At 39.1% G+C, this 21,545-nt stretch overlaps 1 protein-coding gene across 5 annotated transcripts in view; it reads left to right on the forward strand.

Annotated features, from left to right (window-relative positions):
* The first annotated feature begins 906 nt into the window (after positions 1-906).
* RFC1 (replication factor C subunit 1) overlaps positions 907-21,545 on the forward strand; it is an 81,765-nt gene continuing 61,126 nt past the window's right edge. For all 5 annotated transcript variants that reach the window (XM_060148320.1, XM_060148323.1, XM_060148321.1 and 2 more), the window contains exons 1-2: positions 907-1,040; positions 17,504-17,632. In XM_060148320.1, coding sequence (XP_060004303.1) covers positions 1,038-1,040; positions 17,504-17,632 — 132 coding nt within the window. In that variant the 5' untranslated portion in view covers positions 907-1,037. The remainder of the gene's footprint in view (positions 1,041-17,503; positions 17,633-21,545) is intronic.

The raw sequence follows: 21,545 nt of genomic DNA on the forward strand, positions 1-21,545 counted from the left end.
CTATCTTTCACTGTAGAGATATGGGTGTGATAAAATGCAAGACGGAACAGGGGGTGGGTGGATAAGGATTTGAAAGTCTAGGGCCAAAGCTGGAGATATTGCTCTTCCCATTAAACTCCTTAAGGCCTCATGTCTTCTCTTAAAATTGTATGCAAATGTCACATGCTATTCCACAGTTCAGTTGCTTATCTATTAATATAAAACTTGTTTGCTCCAAAGCTTTCAGGATCATTGTTCTTCTACGGAGAAGATGTACCTTGTTTATGTCTTGGTTTCACACACCACTTTGAGGGACTCAGCCACGCAGGTTTGGGAATTTGGAGGCCTAGATTCCCAGCTAGGACCCTTAGCTTGTTTGGGCCTTATATTTTTCACTTATAAAATGGTGTGGGTAGTAATGACTATTTTATCAAAGTCTTTTTTGCCCTGGAATTATACAACATAAAATTGTCCTAAATGTGTTTTCAAACTGTGGGTCTCCACTTAAAAGTAGGCGAAAAGACCAATTCGATTCGTCAAACATTAAAAAAAAAAATCGGGGTAAGTACTGTTTGGTGAAATTTTTGTTTCAGAATAGATATTAAAAAGTAATATGTGAAACGTACACCTAAAAGGTGTCTTACTGAGGCTGGTAATAGAAACATTTTAAAGCTACACTTAAAGGAGGGGGGCATTGCATTCTCTAAACGTGCCCGCCCTCGGGGGAAATCAATCTCAGAACCTCCCCACTTGAGAGGCCCTTAGAGAAGCGGAAGACGCAAATCTGGGCGCGGTCCTGGGCCCTGCCTCTCCTCGCGATTGCGGCGGCCTGCGGGTCTCGGGGGCTGCACCTGGGCCCACGTGGCATCTCCCGCCTCCCGCCTCCCGGCCTGGGCCCACAGGAAGCTGCGCACCTCGTGACGTCATCACAGGGCGCCGCTGCCTCGACCTCCTTCCACTTCGCGGGAGAAGTTGTTGGCGCGAATGGATCCCGAGCCGCGGTAACGGATTCCCCAGCCGGCCGGCCTGCCCGCCCGCGCCTTCATCCGTGGGCTGCAATGGTGAGCCCCCGAGGGAGGCTATGCGGCCAGGGGGCTGGGGAGAGTTTGCAGGCTGGGCGTGGACCTGGCATTCCTGGCATGGAGGGTCGGGGAGGATCGCGATGCGTGGCTTCGGAGGGGAGCGAAGGCAAGAAAGGGACCACAAACTAGGCACTGGTCTCACAGCTTTCCTTGCACCGCGGGCTTCAGCTCTCAGCCGCAGCCAGCGCTCAGGGCTCTTGGTGCTGCGCAGCAGTTTTAACTTTTTTCCACTCGTGGGGGAAGGGAGAAAGGAAGGGAGTAATGAAGGTGACTTTGGGGGCTCAGCGGTACAGTTGCTTTTCCTGTTCAGTGTTGCCTCGAACCTCGGTTTGAGTCCTGCCTAAAGCGTTGATTTCAGGCTTTGGGTCTCGAAGGAGAAGAATGTAACAGACTTTCCTTTCTAATGAAAAAGTTGTCTTAGGCCTTCAACTTTCATGATTAACAGCTCAGCGAAATGCTCATCACAGAGCCGTTTTGAAATCGATGGCATGGGAAGGATGTTTTATTTTGTTTAGATGAGTTCATAGAAAGAAATCAAAGGGATAACACGGTTTACCAGGAGAAAAAACAAAAAACCTGGTAGAAACAGCTGTAATACATTTGACAGCTGTCATCGCTTATCACCTGATGTTAAAAGTAATCTTTAAAAAAAACCCTTCAGTGCATTATACCACCTCCCTATAATGATCAAAATTGCATTTTGGACTTCAGGCACTATGGTAATTGTGTAAAGTTCATGAGATTTGGAGTCTTGAAGGTGAGAGTGAGGCAATGTTTTGGTCTTGCTCTCCCATTTAATGGTTAAGTGGTTCTGATTAAGTAAATATCTTAACTTTAACCTCTTAAATCCTCTGTTTCCTTACCTGTAAAAGGGGGGAAATATAGCTGCCTTAAGTGATTGTCTTGAGGATTAAACAAGATAATAAATGTAAAGCTTCTGTTCTGTTTCCTGGCATGTGGTAGGAAGTATACAACTACGTTACTAATGATCTAATTTTCTCAGGAAGGACTCTATGAAACATTACAAAGAGTTTTAAGGGACATCAAACATGCCTCTGATGTTGTCAGTTATGGTGAACAACAGCTTATTTATTCAACTTTTGATTATTCAGTTACTTTAAATGATTGGTTCTTTTCCGTCTTAGTACTCCTGTTCATAGTGCATAGGAAAAATAATGCCCTTCTCAGAAAACAAGTGGGGAAAAGGTTCTATAAAGTACATAAGAGTTTTGGATTATATTAGTGTTTAATTTAGTCCTTCTGTCTTGTAGTACAAAAATTAGCAGAATCCTAGACCAGAATTCTGTTCAACCTATGTTTATTGAACACCTATGCACAAGTTATATTGTACAGTAGTTCTTAACTTTTGCTTGGGTCACAGCTTTCTTTGATGTTGTGGTGACCGGTATGCAAGTTTTCTGCCCACAGAAATACATATGGATACATACACACCATTTTAGGGGATTTGCATATCTTCTGAAGCCCTTCTACAGGTGCAGGGTTAGCAACTCTTGCCCTGGGAGCTGCATCTTTTTCTCAAATCTTTTCCAATTAAAGTTATCAAAGGAATAAAATACTGTATATCCACAAAATGGAATACTACGCAACCATTAAAAAGGAGAAAACTTTATGCCCTGATGTGAAACAGTTGCCAAGATAAGTGAAAAAAGAAGGTGCAGGACAATATGTAAAGTATGCTACCACTTTATGTAGGAAAGGAGAGAAAAGAATATGCCTATTTTGCTTGAAGATGTGAAGGATACACAAGGAACTAACTGATAACATTTGTTGCCTCTAAAGATGGGAAATGTGTGTCTGAGAGGCATGGTGGGAGGGAGACGTTTCACCCATTTGAATTTTTGAACCATGTGAATATAATGTCTATTAAAGGAATCGAAATGAAATTAAAATAAACAGAATAAAAAGTAGCCATGTAAATGATTTGAATTGCTACGAGGATTTAATTATTTGCTCAAAATGTGAATAAAACTTGAAAGATGCCATTTTTAAGAAATCAACATATATAATTCATTGGCTGGCATAGTTATTTATTGAAAATATGCATAAGTTTGAATTAAACATGCATGAGACTTAAGGGAAAGCCTTTTTGAAGAGCTGTCAAAGAGAGTCTCACTACATCTAAGCTGCTTCATTGCAGCATTCTGGGGGAGACCTTTCACATTGTAGTTTACTATGCGAATGATCTCCCGGAGCAGTGTTGTCACCGTTTTATAATGTGTTGGGTTTTTGTTGCCGCGCGCGGGCTTTGTCTAGTTGTGGCGAGTGGGGGGCGACTCTTCGTTGTGGCGCGCGGGCTTCTCATTGCAGTGGCTTCTCTTGTTGCAGAGCATGGGCTCTAGGCACGCGGGCTTCAGTAGTTGTGGCACCTGGGCTCAGTAGCTGTGGCTTGTGGGCTCTAGAGCGCTGGCTCAGTAGTTGTGGTGCACGGGCTTAGTTGCTCCTCGGCATGTGGGATCTTCCCTCGAACCCGTGTCCCCTGCGTTGGCGGGCAGATTCTTAACCACTGCGCCACCAGGGATGTCCTGGAATTGTTTTCTTAATTTCATTTCTGGATTGTTCATTGCAAAAGTATAGAAATATAATTGGTTTTAGTATATTGATCTTGTGTCATGCAACCTTGGAGAACACATTTTGTAGTTCTAATAGTTTTTTAGTGAATTCCTTACGATTTTCTCCATTTAAGATCGTTTCATCGGCAAATGAAGATAATTTTTCTTCTTCCTGTCCAATCTAGGTGCCCCTTTTATAATTTATTTTTTGCCTAATTAGTTTTTTTTTTTTTTTTTTGGCCACAGTGTTGAATAGGAGTGGCAAGAAGGATCTGTCTTCTTCCTGACCTTAAGGGACTACATTCTAACAAATTACCTGTTGTTTTTAAAGTATAATATAATTTTAACTATTTTAAAATTATTTCATTTCTCTCTTCTGTGCTGCTATCAATATACAATATTAGTCAGATGTATAATTTTGCATTTAAGTGGTTTTAAAAATAAAAGATTTTTACATTTGGATAGGTTTTGTGAAGTGTGTTGGTGATAATCAATTTCTGCTTGTGGATTTGGTGGAGGACTTAAAAATATTAATCAGAAATATTTATATTTCTTTACTTTCAAAATAGAGAAGTAAAGCCAAAATGTAATATTTTGGTAGCTACCCCACAGAGCACTGCAGTACTTATTTTGCATAAAATCCTGTACTTGTCAAAGTAAGTGAACACGGTGGCATGATTTGCTTTCTCTTTGCATTTTTGGTAGGCACAAACAACTTGTTGGTTGGTTGAGCCCATTAGCAGTGGAAAAAAGTTATAAGAGCTGTTTGGTTATACTTCAAAGTTGATATATATCAGCTTTTGTACTTTGACTTTTTAAAGTTAAAAGGTCATTATGATGGCTTACTTTGTGCAGGTTTAGGAGTATTTACTGCAAAAAATTTTTTTTTCATCTCTATTAATAGATTTATAATCAACCAAGTTAGAAAATTCTAAAAAATGCATGATTTTTTTGAGTACCAGCGAGGTCTGGTACTTTGTCTTGACTTATGCATATTAAAATTGCATTTGGGTTGCCTGATAGGCGATGCTTCTCTTTAATAGTGTTGTAGAATTGTTAGTTACACCTTAGGGTAGGAGAGTGCAATAAATCTTTTTTTTTTTTTTTTTTTTGCTTACACTTAAGAGCATTTAAATTTCAAAACTTTTACTAGAAAATGCCTTGTCATTCACAGTTTTTTCATCTGTGAATTAAAGTTAAAGAATGTCATAGATTTGTTCTGTGGATTAAATTAATTTTTTTAAGTGTTTAAATCATTGTCTGGCACAGAGTAAGTCCTATTTAAGGGTTTGTTAAAAAAGTAAAATGAAGCCCTAAATCAGGGCGCTGGCAACAGAAATAGAGGAAAGAAGACAGCAGTATTTGGGAGATTAGGTTGGGTTGGTTGATTAGGTGGAGGGTCAGAATGAGGAGGAAAAACAGTGCTCATTTTTCTGTTTTTGGTTAATGGTGGTGCTATGCATTGAGGAGGGAAATAAAGAGAGAGAAGCAAGCCTCCAAAATATGGGCTTAGTTTTGGACGTTATGAGCTGGAGGCACCTTTGGGGCATTTGGTAGACGTAGAGATGACAGACTATTGACTACATGGATATGGAGCTCAGAGGTCTTGAGTCGAGACAAGATTTAGCAGGTAGCAGTGTGTTTTTCAGTGGTACTGACATTGAGATGGATGTGAGTTAGCTTGTGCAGTGTGAATATGTGAATCAGAAGTTTTTAACTTAGGGTTCATGGAGAGCCATTAATAGGCTTCAGGAAAAAGCCCTGAAGAAGAGGAAGTATTATACTAAAAGTGAAAGTGTTTTTGCTTTTTGTAGCCACAATATTGTAATATGACAAGAGAGTACTATATGATAGAAGTAATAATACACAGTAAGTGTTAATACCCACTTAAAGTTTCTTAAAACAAAGTGCAATAGGTAAAGGGATGGCAAAAAATTAGTCTCAAATAAAGATTATTTTAATACAGAATCTTTAAAAACAAATTTACCATGAATTTCATTTTACATAATTAAGAACGTCTCTTTCTGAGCCCAGGTGTGAAGGTCAGTGACCTTAGGAATAACCACTCATGTGTTCAACCATTATTAATTAAGCATCTGCTTATCTGAGCTGTTGGCCCTGTACTTGAGATACAGAGGTGAGTAAGCTAGACAGGCCTGCTGTATGGAACTTACAGCAATGTTTTCAAACTCAGATTACTATGACTATCAAAAGTATCTCCTACTAATCATTTTGGGACCCATTTCAGGTGTTGCTTCTTTTGGTCAACTGTCCCTGAGGCTCTCTGTGTTAGGGGCTCCTGGTGCTCTTACAGTTTTGTGATTTGGCTCTGTCTTAGCACTGTTTTGTATTTAATTCTTTATATACTAATTTATCTCCCAGGTAGCCTCATGAGGGCATTTTCCTGTTTGTGTCCTAAGTGCCTGCCTGTAATCACACAAGGACCAAATGTATCAGGAATAATGAGAATCGAAAGGCCATATTGCTAGTTGTGGAGTATGGCTACTTTTGCATAGATCCTTAGAATTGTGGTAAAACTATGAGGGAGCAGTCATGGTCAAGTAGAGAACTATGAAAGGGATTTGTAGTCAGAGGACCAGGTTCCATTCTGTTGTGCCATCTCTTCTAATCCCCACAGGAATCCTGTGGAGTAAGTGGCATTACGAGGAAACTAAGGGCCAGAGAAGTTAAGTAATTCATCCCAAGTGTCTGGAAGTAAGTGGCAAAACTGACAAAAAGCTTTTTTTTGTCTGACTTAATTCCACTTACTTACCTATAAAATGGAGATAAATCATTCTATTTGCCTTTATACCTCACAGAAACATCAGAAGAGATAAATCTATGTCCAGTAGCTGTAAGTAAAAGTGTGAAAAACTTAACTTGTTACTATTAGCTGTGTGTGCTAAAATTTGTTTTAATTTTTATGTAATTTTTGCCTAAATCTTTTGTCTTATTTGAACTGACCTGTTCAATTAGTAACTATTAAAAAAGAAAGTAAGAAGAGTGAATTACTACTCTCTTTTGGTTCCCGAAATAAAACTATTTCTTTCACCATTTCCTTTAGAAATGAATTTACTGGGACAAAGGGTATGCACATTTAAAATTTTGATAGATATTGTTAGATTGTCTTGGAAAGGTTATACCAATTTTTACTTTTTTTTTTAACATCTTTATTGGAGTATAATTGCTTTACAATGGTGTGTTAGTTTCTGCTTTATAACAAAGTGAATCAGTTATACATATACATATGTTCCCATATCTCTTCCCTCTTGCGTCTCCCTCCCTCCCGCCCTCCCTATCCCACCCGTCTAGGTGGTCACGAAGCACCGAGCTGATCTCCTTGTACTATGCAGCTGCTTCCCACTAGCTATCTATTTTACGTTTGGTAGTGTATATATGTCCATACCACTCTCTCGCTTTGTCACAGCTTACCCTTGCCCCTCCCCATATCCTCAAGTCCATTCTCTAGTAGGTCTGTGTTTTTATTCCTGTTTTAGCCCTAGGTTCTTCATGACATTTTTTCCCTTAAATTCCATATATATGTGTTAGCATACGGTATTTGTCTTTCTCTTTCTGAATTACTTCACTCTGTATGACAGACTCTAGGTCCATCCACCTCATTACAAATAGCTCAATTTCGTTTCTTTTTATGGCTGAGTAATATTCCATTGTATATATGTGCCACATCTTCTTTATCCATTCATCTGATGATGGACACTTAGGTTGTTTCCATCTCTGGGCTCTTGTAAATAGAGCTGCAATGTACGTTTTGGTACATGACTCTTTTTGAATTATGGTTTTCTCAGGGTATATACCCAGTAGTGGGATTGCTGGGTCATATGGTAGTTCTATTTGTAGTTTTTTAAGGAACCTCCATACTGTTCTCCATAGTGGCTGTACCAATTCACATTCCCACCAACAGTGCAAGAGTGTTCCCTTTTCTCCACACCCTCTCCAGCATTTATTGTTTCTAGATTTTTTGATGATGGCCATTCTGACTGGTGTGAGATGATATCTCATTGAAGTTTTGATTTGCATTTCTCTAATGATTAATGATGTCGAGCATTCTTTCATGTGTTTGTTGGCAGTCTGTATACCTTCTTTGGAGGAATGTCTATTTAGGTCTTCTGCCCATTTTTGGATTGGGTTGTTTGTTTTTTTGTTATTGAGCTGCATGAGCTGCTTGTAAATTTTGGAGATTAATCCTTTGTCAGTTGCTTCATTTGCAAATATTTTCTCCCATTCTGAGGCTTGTCTTTTGGTCTTGTTTATGGTTTCCTGTGCTGTGCAAAAGCTTTGCAATTTCATTAGGTCCCATTTGTTTATTTTTGTTTTTATTACCATTTCTCTAGGAAGTGGGTCAAAAAGGATCTTGCTGTGATTTATGTCATAGAGGGTTCTGCCTATGTTTTCCTCTAAGAGTTTGATAGTTTCTGGCCTTACATTTAGGTCTTTAATCCATTTTGAGCTTATTTTTGTGTATGGTGTTAGGGAGTGATCTAATCTCATACTTTTACATGTACCTATCCAGTTTTCCCAGCACCACTTATTGAAGAGGCTGTCCTTTCTCCAGTGTACATTCCTGCCTCCTTGATCAAAGATAAGGTGACCATATGTGCGTGGGTTTATCTCTGGGCTTTCTATCCTGTTCCATTGATCTATCTTTCTGTTTTTGTGCCAGTACCATACTGTCTTGATTACTGTAGCTTTGTAGTATAGTCTGAAGTCAGGGAGCCTGATTCCTCCAGCTCCGTTTTTCGTTCTCAAGATTGCTTTGGCTATTCGGGGTCTTTTGTGTTTCCATACAAATTGTGAAATTTTTTGTTCTAGTTCTGTGAAAAATGCCAGTGGTAGTTTGATAGGGATTGCATTGAATCTGTAGATTGCTTTGGGTAGTAGAGTCATTTTCACAATGTTGATTCTTCCAATCCAAGAACATGGTATATCTCTCCATCTATTTGTATCATCTTTAATTTCTTTCATCAGTGTCTTATAATTTTCTGCATACAGGTTTTTTGTCTCCTTAGGTAGGTTTATTCCTAGATATTTTATTCTTTCTGTTGCAGTGGTAAATGGGAGTGTTTTCTTGATTTCACTTTCAGATTTTTCATCATTAGTATATAGGAATGCTAGAGATTTCTTTGCATTAATTTTGTGTCCTACTACTTTACCAAATTCATTGATTAGCTCTAGTAATATTCTGGTAGCATCTTTAGGATTCTCTATGTATAGTATCACGTCATCTGCAAACAGTGACAGCTTTACTTCTTCTTTTCCGATTTGGATTCCTTTTATTTCCTTTTCTTCTCTGATTGCTGTGGCTAAAACTTCCAAACTATGTTGAATAAGAGTGGTGAGAGTGGGCAACCTTGTCTTGTTCCTGATCTTAGTGGAAATGCTTTCAGTTTTTCACCATTGAGGATGATATTGGCTGTGGGTTTGTCATATATGGCCTTTATTATGTTGAGGAAAGTTCCCTCTGTGCCTACTTTCTGGAGGATTTTTATCATAAATGGGTGTTGAATTTTGTCAAAAGTTTTCTCTGCATCTATTGAGATGACCATACGGTTTTTCTCCTTCAATTTGTTAATATGGTGTATTACATTGATTGATTTCCGTATATTGAAGAATCCTTGCATTCCTGGAATAAACCCCACTTGATCATGGTGTATGATTATTTTAATGTGCTGTTGGATTCTGTTTGCTAGTATTTTGTTGAGGATTTTTGCATCTATGTTCATCAGTGATATTGGCCTGTAGTTTTCTTTCTTTGTGACATCCTTGTCTGGTTTTGGTATCAGGGTGATGGTGGCCTTGTAGAATGAGTTTGGGAGTGTTCCTCCCTCTGCTATATTTTGGAAGAGTTTGAGAAGGAAGGTGTTAGCTCTTCTCTAAATGTTTGATAGAATTCGCCTGTGAAGCCATCCGGTCCTGGGCTTTTGTTTGTTGGAAGATTTTTAATCACAGTTTCAATCTCAGTGCTTGTGATTGGTCTGTTCATATTTTCTATTTCTTCCTGATTCAGTCTTGGCAGGTTGTGCCTTTCTAAGAATTTGTCCATTTCTTCCAGGTTGTCCATTTTATTGGCATAGAGTTGCTTGTAGTAATCTCTCATGATCTTTTGTATTTCTGCAGTGTCATTTCTCCTTTTTCATTTCTAATTCTATTGATTTGAGTCTTTTCCCTTTTTTTCTTGATGAGTCTGGCTAATGGTTTATCAATTTTGTTTATCTTCTCAAAGAACCAGCTTTTAGTTTTAATGATCTTTGCTATCGTTTCCTTCATTTCTTTTTCATTTATTTCTGATCTGATTTTTATGATTTCTTTCCTTCTGCTCACTTTGGGGTTTCTTTGTTCTTCTTTCTCTAATTGCTTTAGGTGCAAGGTTAGGTTGTTTATTCGAAATGTTTCCTGTTTCTTAAGGTAGGATTGTATTGCTATAAACTTCCCTCTTAGAACGGCTTTTGCTGCATCCCATAGGTTTTGGGTCGTCGTGTCTCCATTGTCATTTGTTTCTAGGTATTTTTTTGATTTCCTCTTTGATTTCTTCAGTGTTCACTTCGTTATTAAGTAGTGTACTGTTTAGCCTCCATGTGTTTGTATTTTTTACAGATCTTTTCCTGTAATTGATATCTAGTCTCGTAGCGTTGTGGTCGGAAAAGATACTTGATACAATTTCAATTTTCTTAAATTTACCAAGGCTTGATTTGTGACCCAAGATATCATCTGTCCTGGAGAATGTTCCATGAGCACTTGAGAAAAATGTGTGTTCTGTTGTTTTTGCATGGAATGTCCTATAAATATCAATTAAGTACATCTTGTTTAACGTATCATTTAAAGCTTGTGTTTTCTTATTTATTTTCATTTTGGATGATCTGTCCATTGGTGAAAGTGGGGTGTTAAAGTCCCCTACTATGAATGTGTTACTGTCGATTTCCCCTTTTATAGCTGTTAGTATTTGCCTTATGTATTGAGGTGCTCCTATGTTGGGTGCATAAATATTTACAATTGTTATATCTTCTTCTTGGATCGATCCCTTGATCATTATGTAGTGTCCTTCTTTGTCTCTTCTAATAGTCGTTATTTTAAAGTCTATTTTGTCTGATATGAGAGTTGCTACTCCAGCTTTCTTTTGGTTTCCATTTGCATGGAGTATCTTTTTCCATTCCCTCACTTTCAGTCTGTATGTGTCCCTAGGTCTGAAGTGGGTCTCTTGTAGACAGCATATATATGGGTCTTGTTTTAGTATCCATTCAGCTAGTCTGTGTCTTTGGTGGGAGCGTTTAGTCCATTTACATTTAAGGTAATTATTGATATGTATGTTGCTATTCCCATTTTCTTAATTGTTTTGGGTTTGTTATTATAGGTCCTTTTCTTCTCTTGTGTTTCTTGCCTAGAGAAGATCCTTTAGCATTTGTTGTAAAGCTGGTTTGGTGGTGCTGAACTCTCTCAGCTTTTGCTTGTCTGTAAAGGTTTTAATTTCTCCATCAAATCTGAATGAGATCCTTGCTGGATAGAGTAATCTTGGTTGCAGGTTTTTCCCTTTCATCACTTTAAATATGTCCTGCCAGTCCCTTCTGGCTTGCAGAGTTTCTGCTGAAAGATCAGCTGTTAACCTTATGGGGATTCCCTTGTGTGTTATTTGTTGTTTTTCCCTTGCTGCTTTTAATATGTTTTCTTTGTATGTAATTTTTGACAGTTTGATTAGTATGTGTCTTGGCGTGTTTCTCCTTGGATTTATCCTGTACGGGACTCTCTGTGCTTCCTGGACTTGATTAACTATTTCCTTTCCCATATTAGGGAAGTTTCTAACTATAATCTCTTCAAATATTTTCTCAGTCCCTTTCTTTTTCTCTTCTTCTTCTGGAACCCCTATAATTCGAATGTTGGTGCATTTAATGTTGTCCCAGAGGTCTCTGAGACTGTCCTCAGTTCTTTTCATTCTTTTTTCTTTATTCTGCTCTGCAGTAGTTATTTCTACTATTTTATCTTCCAGATCACTTATCCGTTCTTCTGCCTCAGTTATTCTGCTATTGATCCCTTTTAGAGTATTTTTAATGTCATTTATTGTGTTATTCTTCGTTGCTTCTTTCATCTTTAGTTCTTCTAGGTCCTTGTTAAATGTTTCTTGCATATTGTCTATTCTATTTCCAAGATTTTGGATATCTTTACTATCATTATTGTGAATTCTTTTTCAGGTAGACTGCCTATTTCCACTTCATTTGTTAGGTCTGGTGGGTTTTTATCTTGCTCCTTCATCTGCTGTGTGTTTTTCTGTCTTCTCATTTTGCTTATCTTACTGTGTTTGGGGTCTCCTTTTTGCAGGCTGCAGGTTCGTAGTTCCCGTTGTTTTTGGTGTCTCTCCCCAGTGGCTAAAGTTGGTTCAGTGGGTTGTGAAGGCTTCCTGGTGGAGGGGACTATTGCCTGTGTTCTGGTGGATGAGGCTGGATCTTGTCTTTCTGGTGGGCAGGTCCACGTCTGCCCACACGCCAGGTGGCGTGTTTTGGGGTGTCTGTGGACTTATTATGATTTTAGGCAGCCTCTCTGCTAATGGGTGGTGTTGTGTTCCTGTCTTGCTAGTTGTTTGGCATAGGGTGTCCAGCACTGTAGCTTGCTGGTCGTTTAGTGAAGCTGGGTGTTGGTATTGAGATGGAGATCTCTGGGAGATTTTCGCTGTTTGATATTACGTGGAGCTGGGAGGTCTCTTGTGGACCAGTGTCCTGAAGTTGGCTCTCCCACCTCAGAGGCACAGCACTCACTCCTGGCTGCCGCACCAAGAGCCTTTCATCCACATGGCTCAGAATAAAAGGGAGAAAAAGAAGAAAGAAAGAAAGAAAAAGAAAGGAAGGAAGGAAGGAAGGGGATAAAAGAAAAGTAAGGTAAAATAAAATAAAGTTATTAAAATAAAAAAATAATTATTAAGAAAAGAATTTTTTTAAAAAGTAAAAATAAAACGGATGGATAGAACCCCAGGGCAAATGGTGAAAGCAAAGCTATACAGACAAAATCTCAGACAGAAGCATACACATACACACTCACAAAAAGAGGAAAAGGGGAAAAAATAATAAATCTTGCTCTCAAAGTCCACCTCCTTAATTTGGGATGATTCGTTGTCTATTCAGGTATTACACAGATCCAGGGTACATCAAGTTGATTGTGGAGATTTAATCCACTGCTCCTGATGCTGCTGGGAGAGATTTCCCTTTCTCTTCTTTGTTCGCACAGCTCCCGGGGCTCCCCTTTGGAATTACCCCGCCTCTGCGTGTAGGTCGCTGGAGGACGTCTGTTCTTCACTCAGAGAGGACGGGCTTAAAGAAGCCGCTGATTCGGGGACTCTGGCTCACTCGGGCTGGGGCGAGGGAGGGTTACGGAGTGCGGGGCGAGCCTGCAGCGGCAGCGGCCAGCGTGACGTTGCACCAGCCTGAGGTGCGCCGTGCGTTCTCTCGGGGAAGTTGTGCCTGGATCCCGGGACCCTGGCAGTGGTGGGCTGCACAGGCTCCCGGGAGGGGAGGTGTGGAGAGTGACCTGTGCTCGCACAGAGGCCTCTTGGTGGCGGCAGCAGCAGCCTTAGGGTCTCATGCCCGTCTCTGGGGTCCGTGATGTTAGCCGCGGCTCACGCCCGTCTCTGGAGCTTCTTTCAGCGTTCAGCGCTCTTAATCCCCTCTCCTCGCGCACCAGGAAACAAAGAGGGAAGAAAAAGTCTCTTGCCTCTTCGGCAGGTCCAGACTTTCCCCCCCGGACTCCCTCCCGGCTAGCTGTGGTGCACTAACCCCTTCAGGCAGTGTTCACGCTGCAAGTCCTCAGCTCCTAGCCCACGCCTGCCCCGGCGGGTGAGCAGACAAGCCTGTAGGGCTGGTGAGTGCTGGTCGGCACCGATCCTCTGTGCGGGAATCTCCCAGCTTTGTCCTACACACCCCTGTGGCTGCGCTCCCCTCCGCGGCTCCCAAGCTCCCCACCTCCGCCACCCGCAGTCTCCGCCCGCGAAGGAAAGGGCTTCTAGTGTGTGGAAACCTTTCCTCCTTCACAGCTCCCTCCCACTGGTGCAGGTCCCGTCCCTATTCTTTTATCTCTGTTTATACTTTTTTCTTTTGCCCTACCCAGGTACGTGGGGAGTTTCTTGCCTTTTGGGAGGTCTGAGGTCTTCTGCCAGCGTTCAGTAGGTGTTCTGTAGGAGTTGTTCCACGTGTATATGCACTTCTGATGTATCTGTGGGGAGGAAGATGATCTCCGCGTCTTACTCTTCCGCCATCTTCCCCCTCTCCCCCCCCCCCAATTTTTACTTTTATTAGCAGTGTAGTATGTGAGCATGTTTCCCCACAACTTTGACATATCTGGGCATTATCAGTCTTTTAACGCTTAGGGAAATATAATCAAGTTCTAATTTATCTGTTTATTATTTGTGAAGTTGAGCATCTTTTGTTATGTTTGTTGGTTATTTGCATTTCTTTATAATTTGTCTACTGGTAGCTTTTACTCATTTTTCTACTGGGTTATTTTTTATTGATTTGTAGGAGCCCTCTTATATATAACATGTTGTAGATATTTTCTTGTTAGTTGCTTATATTTTAACTTTGTTTATGGCATCTTTTGTTTTATTTTTATGCAGTCAAATCTTTCTTTATGGGTGGTTTCTAGCCTTCATGTTCTGCTTGGAAGGACTTCCCTTTGCTAAGATTATAAAAGTAAACTTAAAAATTTGTTCCTTACTAATATACTCAGCAAGAATTATTCCGTGCAGGTAAGAGTGATGTCTAGATCCATTATTTGGGAGTTCGATTAGTCACTAGTCTTCGAAGACCTGGAATACCAGGCAGGGAATGTGAATTAAGAGTAAGGTGGGGCTTCCCTGGTGGCGCAGTGGTTGCGAGTCCGCCTGCCGATGCAGGGGACACGGGAAGATCCCACGTGCTGCGGAGCGGCTGGGTCCGTGAGCCATGGCCGCTGGGCCTGCGCGTCCGGAGCCTGTGCTCGGCAACGGGAGAGGCCACAACAGTGAGAGGCCCGCGTACCAGAAGAAAAAAAAAAAAAAAAAAGAGTGAGGTGAAGTCACACTACAAATTAAAGTCAAATTGGTGACTTTGGCTCTTAAATGTTTATACAGCAGATGGCTGCTCACACTAGAGATAATCCCTAAAAAGGTGTGAGTAGAATCGCTTTCATTCTGATGTAAATTCTTTTCCAAAAGTTTAGATTTTTAATGTATATTGAGTTAGATCAGGATGCTGTAATTTAATTTTTCAGCTGCCATCAGAGTATAAGGGCATGGGGAGTGGGAGAGTAGGGTAGAATAAAGGGAAAGGAAAAGAAAGGGGTTGTGAATAGGAAGAATTACTTAGGGAGGAAAGGTGGCAACAATGCTGAGGATTGGCAGTATAGAACAGACAAAAATCAGAGAGCTCAACGTTACCAACAGTTCCATTTCCTGAATTATATTTTGTTTTCTTCCTCTTGCTTTTTTAAGTATTTGTGGTTCCAACACAGATGGAAAACCACCATTGACTTTAAGCTGATTATTAATATTTAGTTTTGATATTTCCATGGTACATGTGTGCTGTGTGAGTGTATGTGTGTGTGTGTGTGTATGTGTTTGTATGTGTTTAAAAAATCACCACTGTTTGAATGAAGACTCACTTGGTCATTTCAAAAGTGAAACTCCAGGGGGCTTCCCTGGTGGCGCAGTGGTTGAGAGTCCGCCTGCCGATGTAGGGGGCGCGGGTTCGTGCCCCGGTCCGGGAAGATCCCACATGCCGCGGAGCGGCTGGGCCCGTGAGCCATGGCCGCTGAGCCTGCGCGTCCGGAGCCTGTGCTCCACAACGGGAAAGGCCACAACAGTGAGAGGCCCGTGTACCGCAAAAAAAAAAAAAAAAAAAAAAAAAGTGAAACTCCAATGTGAAACTCTCATTTCCTCCAGAAGCAATAAAGTAAGTAGTTGTTAGCCTCAAACTCAATTCTTTGCAAATTATATGGAAGACTGTGGCTTTCTGATTCCTCTAACTTTTCTTTAGCACCTGACACAAATGTCTGAGTTTCATAACTGAGGTATCCATTCTGCAAACAGTATTTTTTATTTATTTTATTTATTTATTTTTTAACAGTATTTTTTAGACTTAGATTTTATTAGGATGGATTTGTGACTTTTTTATATTAAGAAATTTACAAAAGAGGGTATAAAACTAGGGAAGTCTGTAACCTTTCAAAAAAAATTAACATGTCTGTGTACCTCATTTATCTGTTTTCTTTATTGCCTTAACCACAAAGCTGTGTGTGTGTGTGTCTTTGTATAACACACTTGTTTGGGATTTTTGACATTTTAAGGGTTTGACAATTACTGCCAGGATCTAGGAGAAAAGTTGTTACCTTTCTTCCACTTGGTAAGGTACTTTTAACAGGCATTTTCCTCACTACAATAGAGATAGGTTGGAACAGGTAAAAAGAATTGAAGACTCAGGCTTATGACCATTAAGGATAGGAATAGGGAAAACAATACAACAGGCTCTTGAGCCCATCCTTTGGAATTCAGATCCTAAATTCTCGCTATACTTTGTTCCTTATACCCTTGCCTGTGAGCAGAGACAACTGTAAATGGAGATGTTTCAGTGACATGAAGGGATAATAGTTCATAAATGAGAGAGAAGGGAAGTTTTTACTGAGCCAATATTGTGACAGACGCATGATTAATCCTCATAAAGTGTAGAGAGTATTAGTCTCACTTTACTGATGAGAAAACAGATTAAAGTAACTTGCTCAGGGTCACCCAGCTAGAAGGCACTAGAGCAGAGATTCATACCAGAGGTTTCTCATTCTAAGGTCTATTCCCTGTTCTCTATACCACAGTTTCTTCAAAGCTAAAATATAAAAGGGTAGGGAAGAATATGTATGCGAAGGATAAGAAAGATGAGTGATATTAATTGTAAATTACATTGTAAGTGTTTCAGTATGATTAATTTGATTCTGTTGTTTAACACGGGGTAGAGTAATTGAAGAAAGTATTGTCAAAATTTTTTCTTCAGAATTTGGAAAAATCATGGAAAGGAAAATAATTTCAAGGTTCTTAGTTATTAAGGTCTTAAATGATCAGGGTTCTGAGAGTTATTCTTCTCTCAAACTGGAGTATAAATCCCATAGGCGGGACTTCCCTGGTGGCACAGTGGATAAGACTCTGTGCTCCCAGTGCAGGGGGCTCGGGTTCGATCCCTGGTCAGGGAACTAGATCCCACATGCATGCCGTAACTAAGGAGCCTTGGAGGTGCAACTAAGGAGCCTGCCTGCCGCAACTAAGACCCAGTGTAACCAAATAAATAAATAAATAATTAAAAACAAAATCCCATAGGCAAGGATTATGTTCTTCAACTCTTTGTCTTTTCACCTACTATGCCCGAGATGATGGGGTATGTGCATACATGATCAATAAATGCTTGTTACTTGCCTCTTTAGTAGTTGTGCTGTCGTTAGGAAAAATTTCCTTTGTTTATTTTTGCCCTATTTTTGGCCAGATTCTGAGAATTAATATTACTTTTCATTAGGCACACTAGTTTTAAATCTTTTTTTGGGGGCGGGGGGATGCACACCACGTGGCTTGTGGGATCTGAGTTCCCCAACCAGGGATTGAACCCGGGCCCTCAGCAGTGAAAGTGAGTAGTCCTAACCACTGGACTGCTAGGGAAGTCCCTGGACACATTATTTTTAACTGAGGTAATTTTATCAGTTAACTTTTGCATATAGAAAGAATGCTGCTGCACACGTGGAACTATCTCATTATGAAGAAATTACTGAGAGTAAACCAGTGTGTGTGGAGAGTTGTTCCTTTTTACAATTGAAATTAGAATTTTGTGCAGTTAATGTTTGTTTATGATTCTCCTTTTTTGCTTCTAGGATATTCGAAAATTCTTTGGGGTTATACCAAGTGGAAAGAAAGTTGTAAGTGAAACAGCAAAGAAGAATGAGAAAACGAAGTCTGCTGAAGAAACCAGAAAAGTGAAGAAAGGAATAAAGGAAATCAAGGTCAGTTTTCCAGATACAATATTGAATTGTATAAAATAAACTCAGTTCTGAGATTTGATATATTTGGAGTCTCGAGTAAATATAGATTTCAACTCAGCAGAGGAAGAAGAAAAGTAATAAGGTATTACTTATTTCTGGTTAATATATCTTACTGCATTCATAGCTTAGTGTTTTCCTTCACTAGACATGGAACCCTTTTTAGTTGTTAAAACTTTGTGTTTTAAGACCAAAATTTGCTCATAAAGACAGGAGTGCCAGGTGAATGGTATTGGGCTTCTGGTGAGGGAAGGCTTTGGAGGAAAGCTTTATTCTTTTTCCTGTCCTCCTTGGGCCTTAGAGAAGTTAAGATATAACGTCACTATGAAAAGCAGGCAATGACTACAATAGTGTATTTGAGTTAATATTGTTCCACTTTGTGTAAAATGTAAGCATTCTGCAACTCTACAGGTCTGATTACCACCACCCCATCCTTTATGCCCTAATTGGCATATGTCTTATATCGACATATATTAATACTCCACACTCAGTGTAATAATTATTGCTGTAAACTGACCTTATTTTGAAGAAATTAAAAGAGGAAAATTGATTTGTAACCACGTGTGGTGATGGATGTTAACAACTTATGATCATTTTGCAATATATACAAATATCAGATCTTCATGTTATACACCTGAAACTAATATAATGTTACATGTCAATTATTTCTCAATAAAAACTTACCTTAAATTAATAAGATAAACAAAATTAAACAAAATTTTAAAAATATGTAAGATTAAAATTATAAACAAATACATATAATAATTTAAAATAAGCAAACCATCAAAATCATCAATAAATTATAATTTAAACACATAATTTTTTTTATTTCTTAGATGAGACTAAAATAAAAACCTCAGTTTTCTGCTCTGCAAAAAAATAAATAAATAAAAGGAGAATTGATCTTTTATACTTAACTATGTATTTGCTGCTTCTAGTGCTTTTCATTTCTTATTGAAGATCTGAATTTCCATCTAATATCATTTTCTTAAAACCTGAAGAATTTTTTAAAGCGTTTCTTGTAGAGTAGATCTGTTGGCAATGAATCCTGTAAGTTTTTGTTTATCTAAAAATGTCTTTATTTTGCCTTCATTCTTGAAGGATATTTTTGCTGGATATAGAGTTTTGGATTGACAGTTTGTTTCAGCACTTAAAAATGTCCCATTCTTTTTTTGGCCTCCATTTTTTCTGGTGAGATGTTAGTGGTCATGTTGTATTCTCTTGTATGTAATGTATTATTTTTCTCATGCTGCTTTAAAAGATTTTCCCTTTATCTTTGGGTTTCAGCTTTGCCCATGGTATACCTGTGTGTGATTTTCTTGTGTTTATACTGTTTAGGGTTTCTGAGCTTCTTGACTCTGTAAATTTATATCTTTCTTCAAATTTGAGAACTTTTGCCATTATTTCTTCAAATATATTTATGCCTCATTATCTCTCTCCTCTTCTTATGGGATTCCAATTATATACACATTACAATTTTGGAATTACGGGACTTCCTTGGTGGTCCAGTGGGTAAGACTCCATGCTCCCAGTGCAGGGGGCCTGGGTTGATCCCTGGTCTGGGAACTAGAACCTGCATGCATGCCGCAACTAAGAGTTTGCATGCTGTAACTAAGAAGTCCTCACGCCGCAACTAAAGATCCCGTGTGCCGCAGCTAAGACCTGGTGCAGCCAAAATAAATAAATAAATATGGAAAAAAAAAGAATTTTGGAATTGCGTCACAGATCATTGCAGCTTATTTATTTTTATTCTTTTTTTCCTCTGTACTTCAGATTGGATAATTTCTCTATTACTGTCCTCAAGTTCTTTGACTCTTCTGTCATCTCCAATTTGCTATTAAGCCTATACAGTGAATATTTTGTTTTAAGTATTGTATTTTTCAGTTCTAGCATTGCCTACTAATTCTAACATCTGGATTCATCTCAGTTTAGTGCCTTTTATCTTGAGTCTGTGGGTCATGTATTAGTCAGTTTGGGCTACCATAAAATACCATAGACTGGCTGACTTAAAACAACAGGAATTTATTTTCTTACAGTTCTGGAAGCTAGAAGTCTATGATTAAGGTTCCAGTCAATTCAGTTTCTCTCGAGAACTCTCTTTCTGGTTTGCAGATGGCTCCCTTCTTGCTGAGTCTTCACATAGCCTTTCCTTGGTGTGAACACGTGGGGAGAGAGGTTGAGAGACAGAGTGAGTGAGTGTATGCACGTGAGTTCTCTGGTTTCACTTCTTATAAGGACACTAACTTGTCAGATCAGGGCTCTACCCTTATGACTTCATTTAACCTTAATTACCTCCTTAGAGACTCCATCTCCAAACACAGCCATACTGGGGGTTAGGGATTCAATGTATGAATTTTGGGGGGATACAAGCTTTCATTCCATAATATTCTGCCAATGGTCCCCCAAAATTCATGTCCTTTTTGCATGCAAAATACATTTATTCCATTCTAAAGCCCCCCAAAGTCTTAATTCAGTGCATCACCAGTTCTAACGTCTGAAGTCCAAAGGCTTATCTAAATATCATCTAAATCATATGTGGGTGAGACTTAGGTATGATGCATCCTGAGACAAAATTCTTCTCCAGCTGTGAACCTGTGAAACCAGACAAAGCATGCGCTTCCAAAATATAATAGTAAGACAGGCATAGAATACACATTCCCATTTCAAAAGGGAGAAATCAGAAGAAAGAAGGAGTGACAGGTGCCAAGCAAGTCTAAAACCTAGCAAGGCAAATTCTATTTGATCTTGTTTGATGAAATATCTGGGCACCTTGTGGCCCAGTCAAGTTGACAGATAAAAGTAACCATCACAGGTCACATTTCCTATTTCTTTGTACATCTGGTTATTTTGGATTTACCTTGCATAGTGTGAATTTTACAATGTAGGAACTTTGGATTCTGTTATTTCCTCCAAAGAGTGTTAATTCTTTTAGTTTAGCAGGCAGTTAACCTGCCTGAACTCAAACTCCAAACTCTTGTCCACTCTGTTATGGGCAGCATCTGAAGTCTTTGTTCAATTTTTTTTAACCTTAGCTGGGCACTTCGAGTTTTTCTGTGCATATATAGTTCAGGAGACAGCCACAGATTTGGGCTAAGTTTACTGACAGAATTTGGAACACCCCTTCTGTAGCTCTCTCCCTCCTGGGATACCCCTTTCTCTCACTTCTGAATTATTGTCATTGTTTCTAACCCTGTCCTCTAGTCTGGTGGTGTATTTGAATTACAGTGGTTTATTCATCTCATTTTCTTCCAAGCTAGTTGATTGTGCTTAAGTTTTTTTTTTTGTGCTTAAGTTTTTGAAGTTTTATTATAATGGATAGAAACGTATTTCTACCTTGTAATTGATTATAGTCAGTTTTTTTGCTGTCTGCTTTCTTGATTTTTGTTTGGGAAAATTTGAATGTGTTAGAAATGTGATGTATAACTACAAAATATATAAAATATATAAAATATAAAATACAAAATATTAGTAATACCTTATGAATATGTTAGAAATGTGTATATAACTAAAAAATATAAATATTAATTACCCTTGCCTTGGTTTTATTTAGTTTTCCACCAGGCAATGAGTAGTGATAGGCCCACAACTCCTTAGCTTTTATTTCTGTCTCAATTTTTCATTTTCAGGAAGCACTTGCCTTGTAATATCTGATATCCTTTTACTCTTTGTTATACATGGGTTAGTGTTGAAAGTGGAAATGAATAATAATATAGCGTTTTCTATGATCCTGCCTTTGCCATCTGATGCAATTATTATCCGGCTTATTCTCTCCCCTGCTCCTCCCCCCGCCCCAAATTTTATTGAGAAATAATTGACATACACCACTGTATAAGTTTGAGGTGTACAGCATGATGGTTTGACTTACATATATTATGAA

This window comes from Lagenorhynchus albirostris, chromosome 4, assembly GCF_949774975.1.
Source record: "Lagenorhynchus albirostris chromosome 4, mLagAlb1.1, whole genome shotgun sequence".
In the NCBI taxonomy this organism is placed as follows: Eukaryota; Metazoa; Chordata; class Mammalia; order Artiodactyla; family Delphinidae; genus Lagenorhynchus; species Lagenorhynchus albirostris.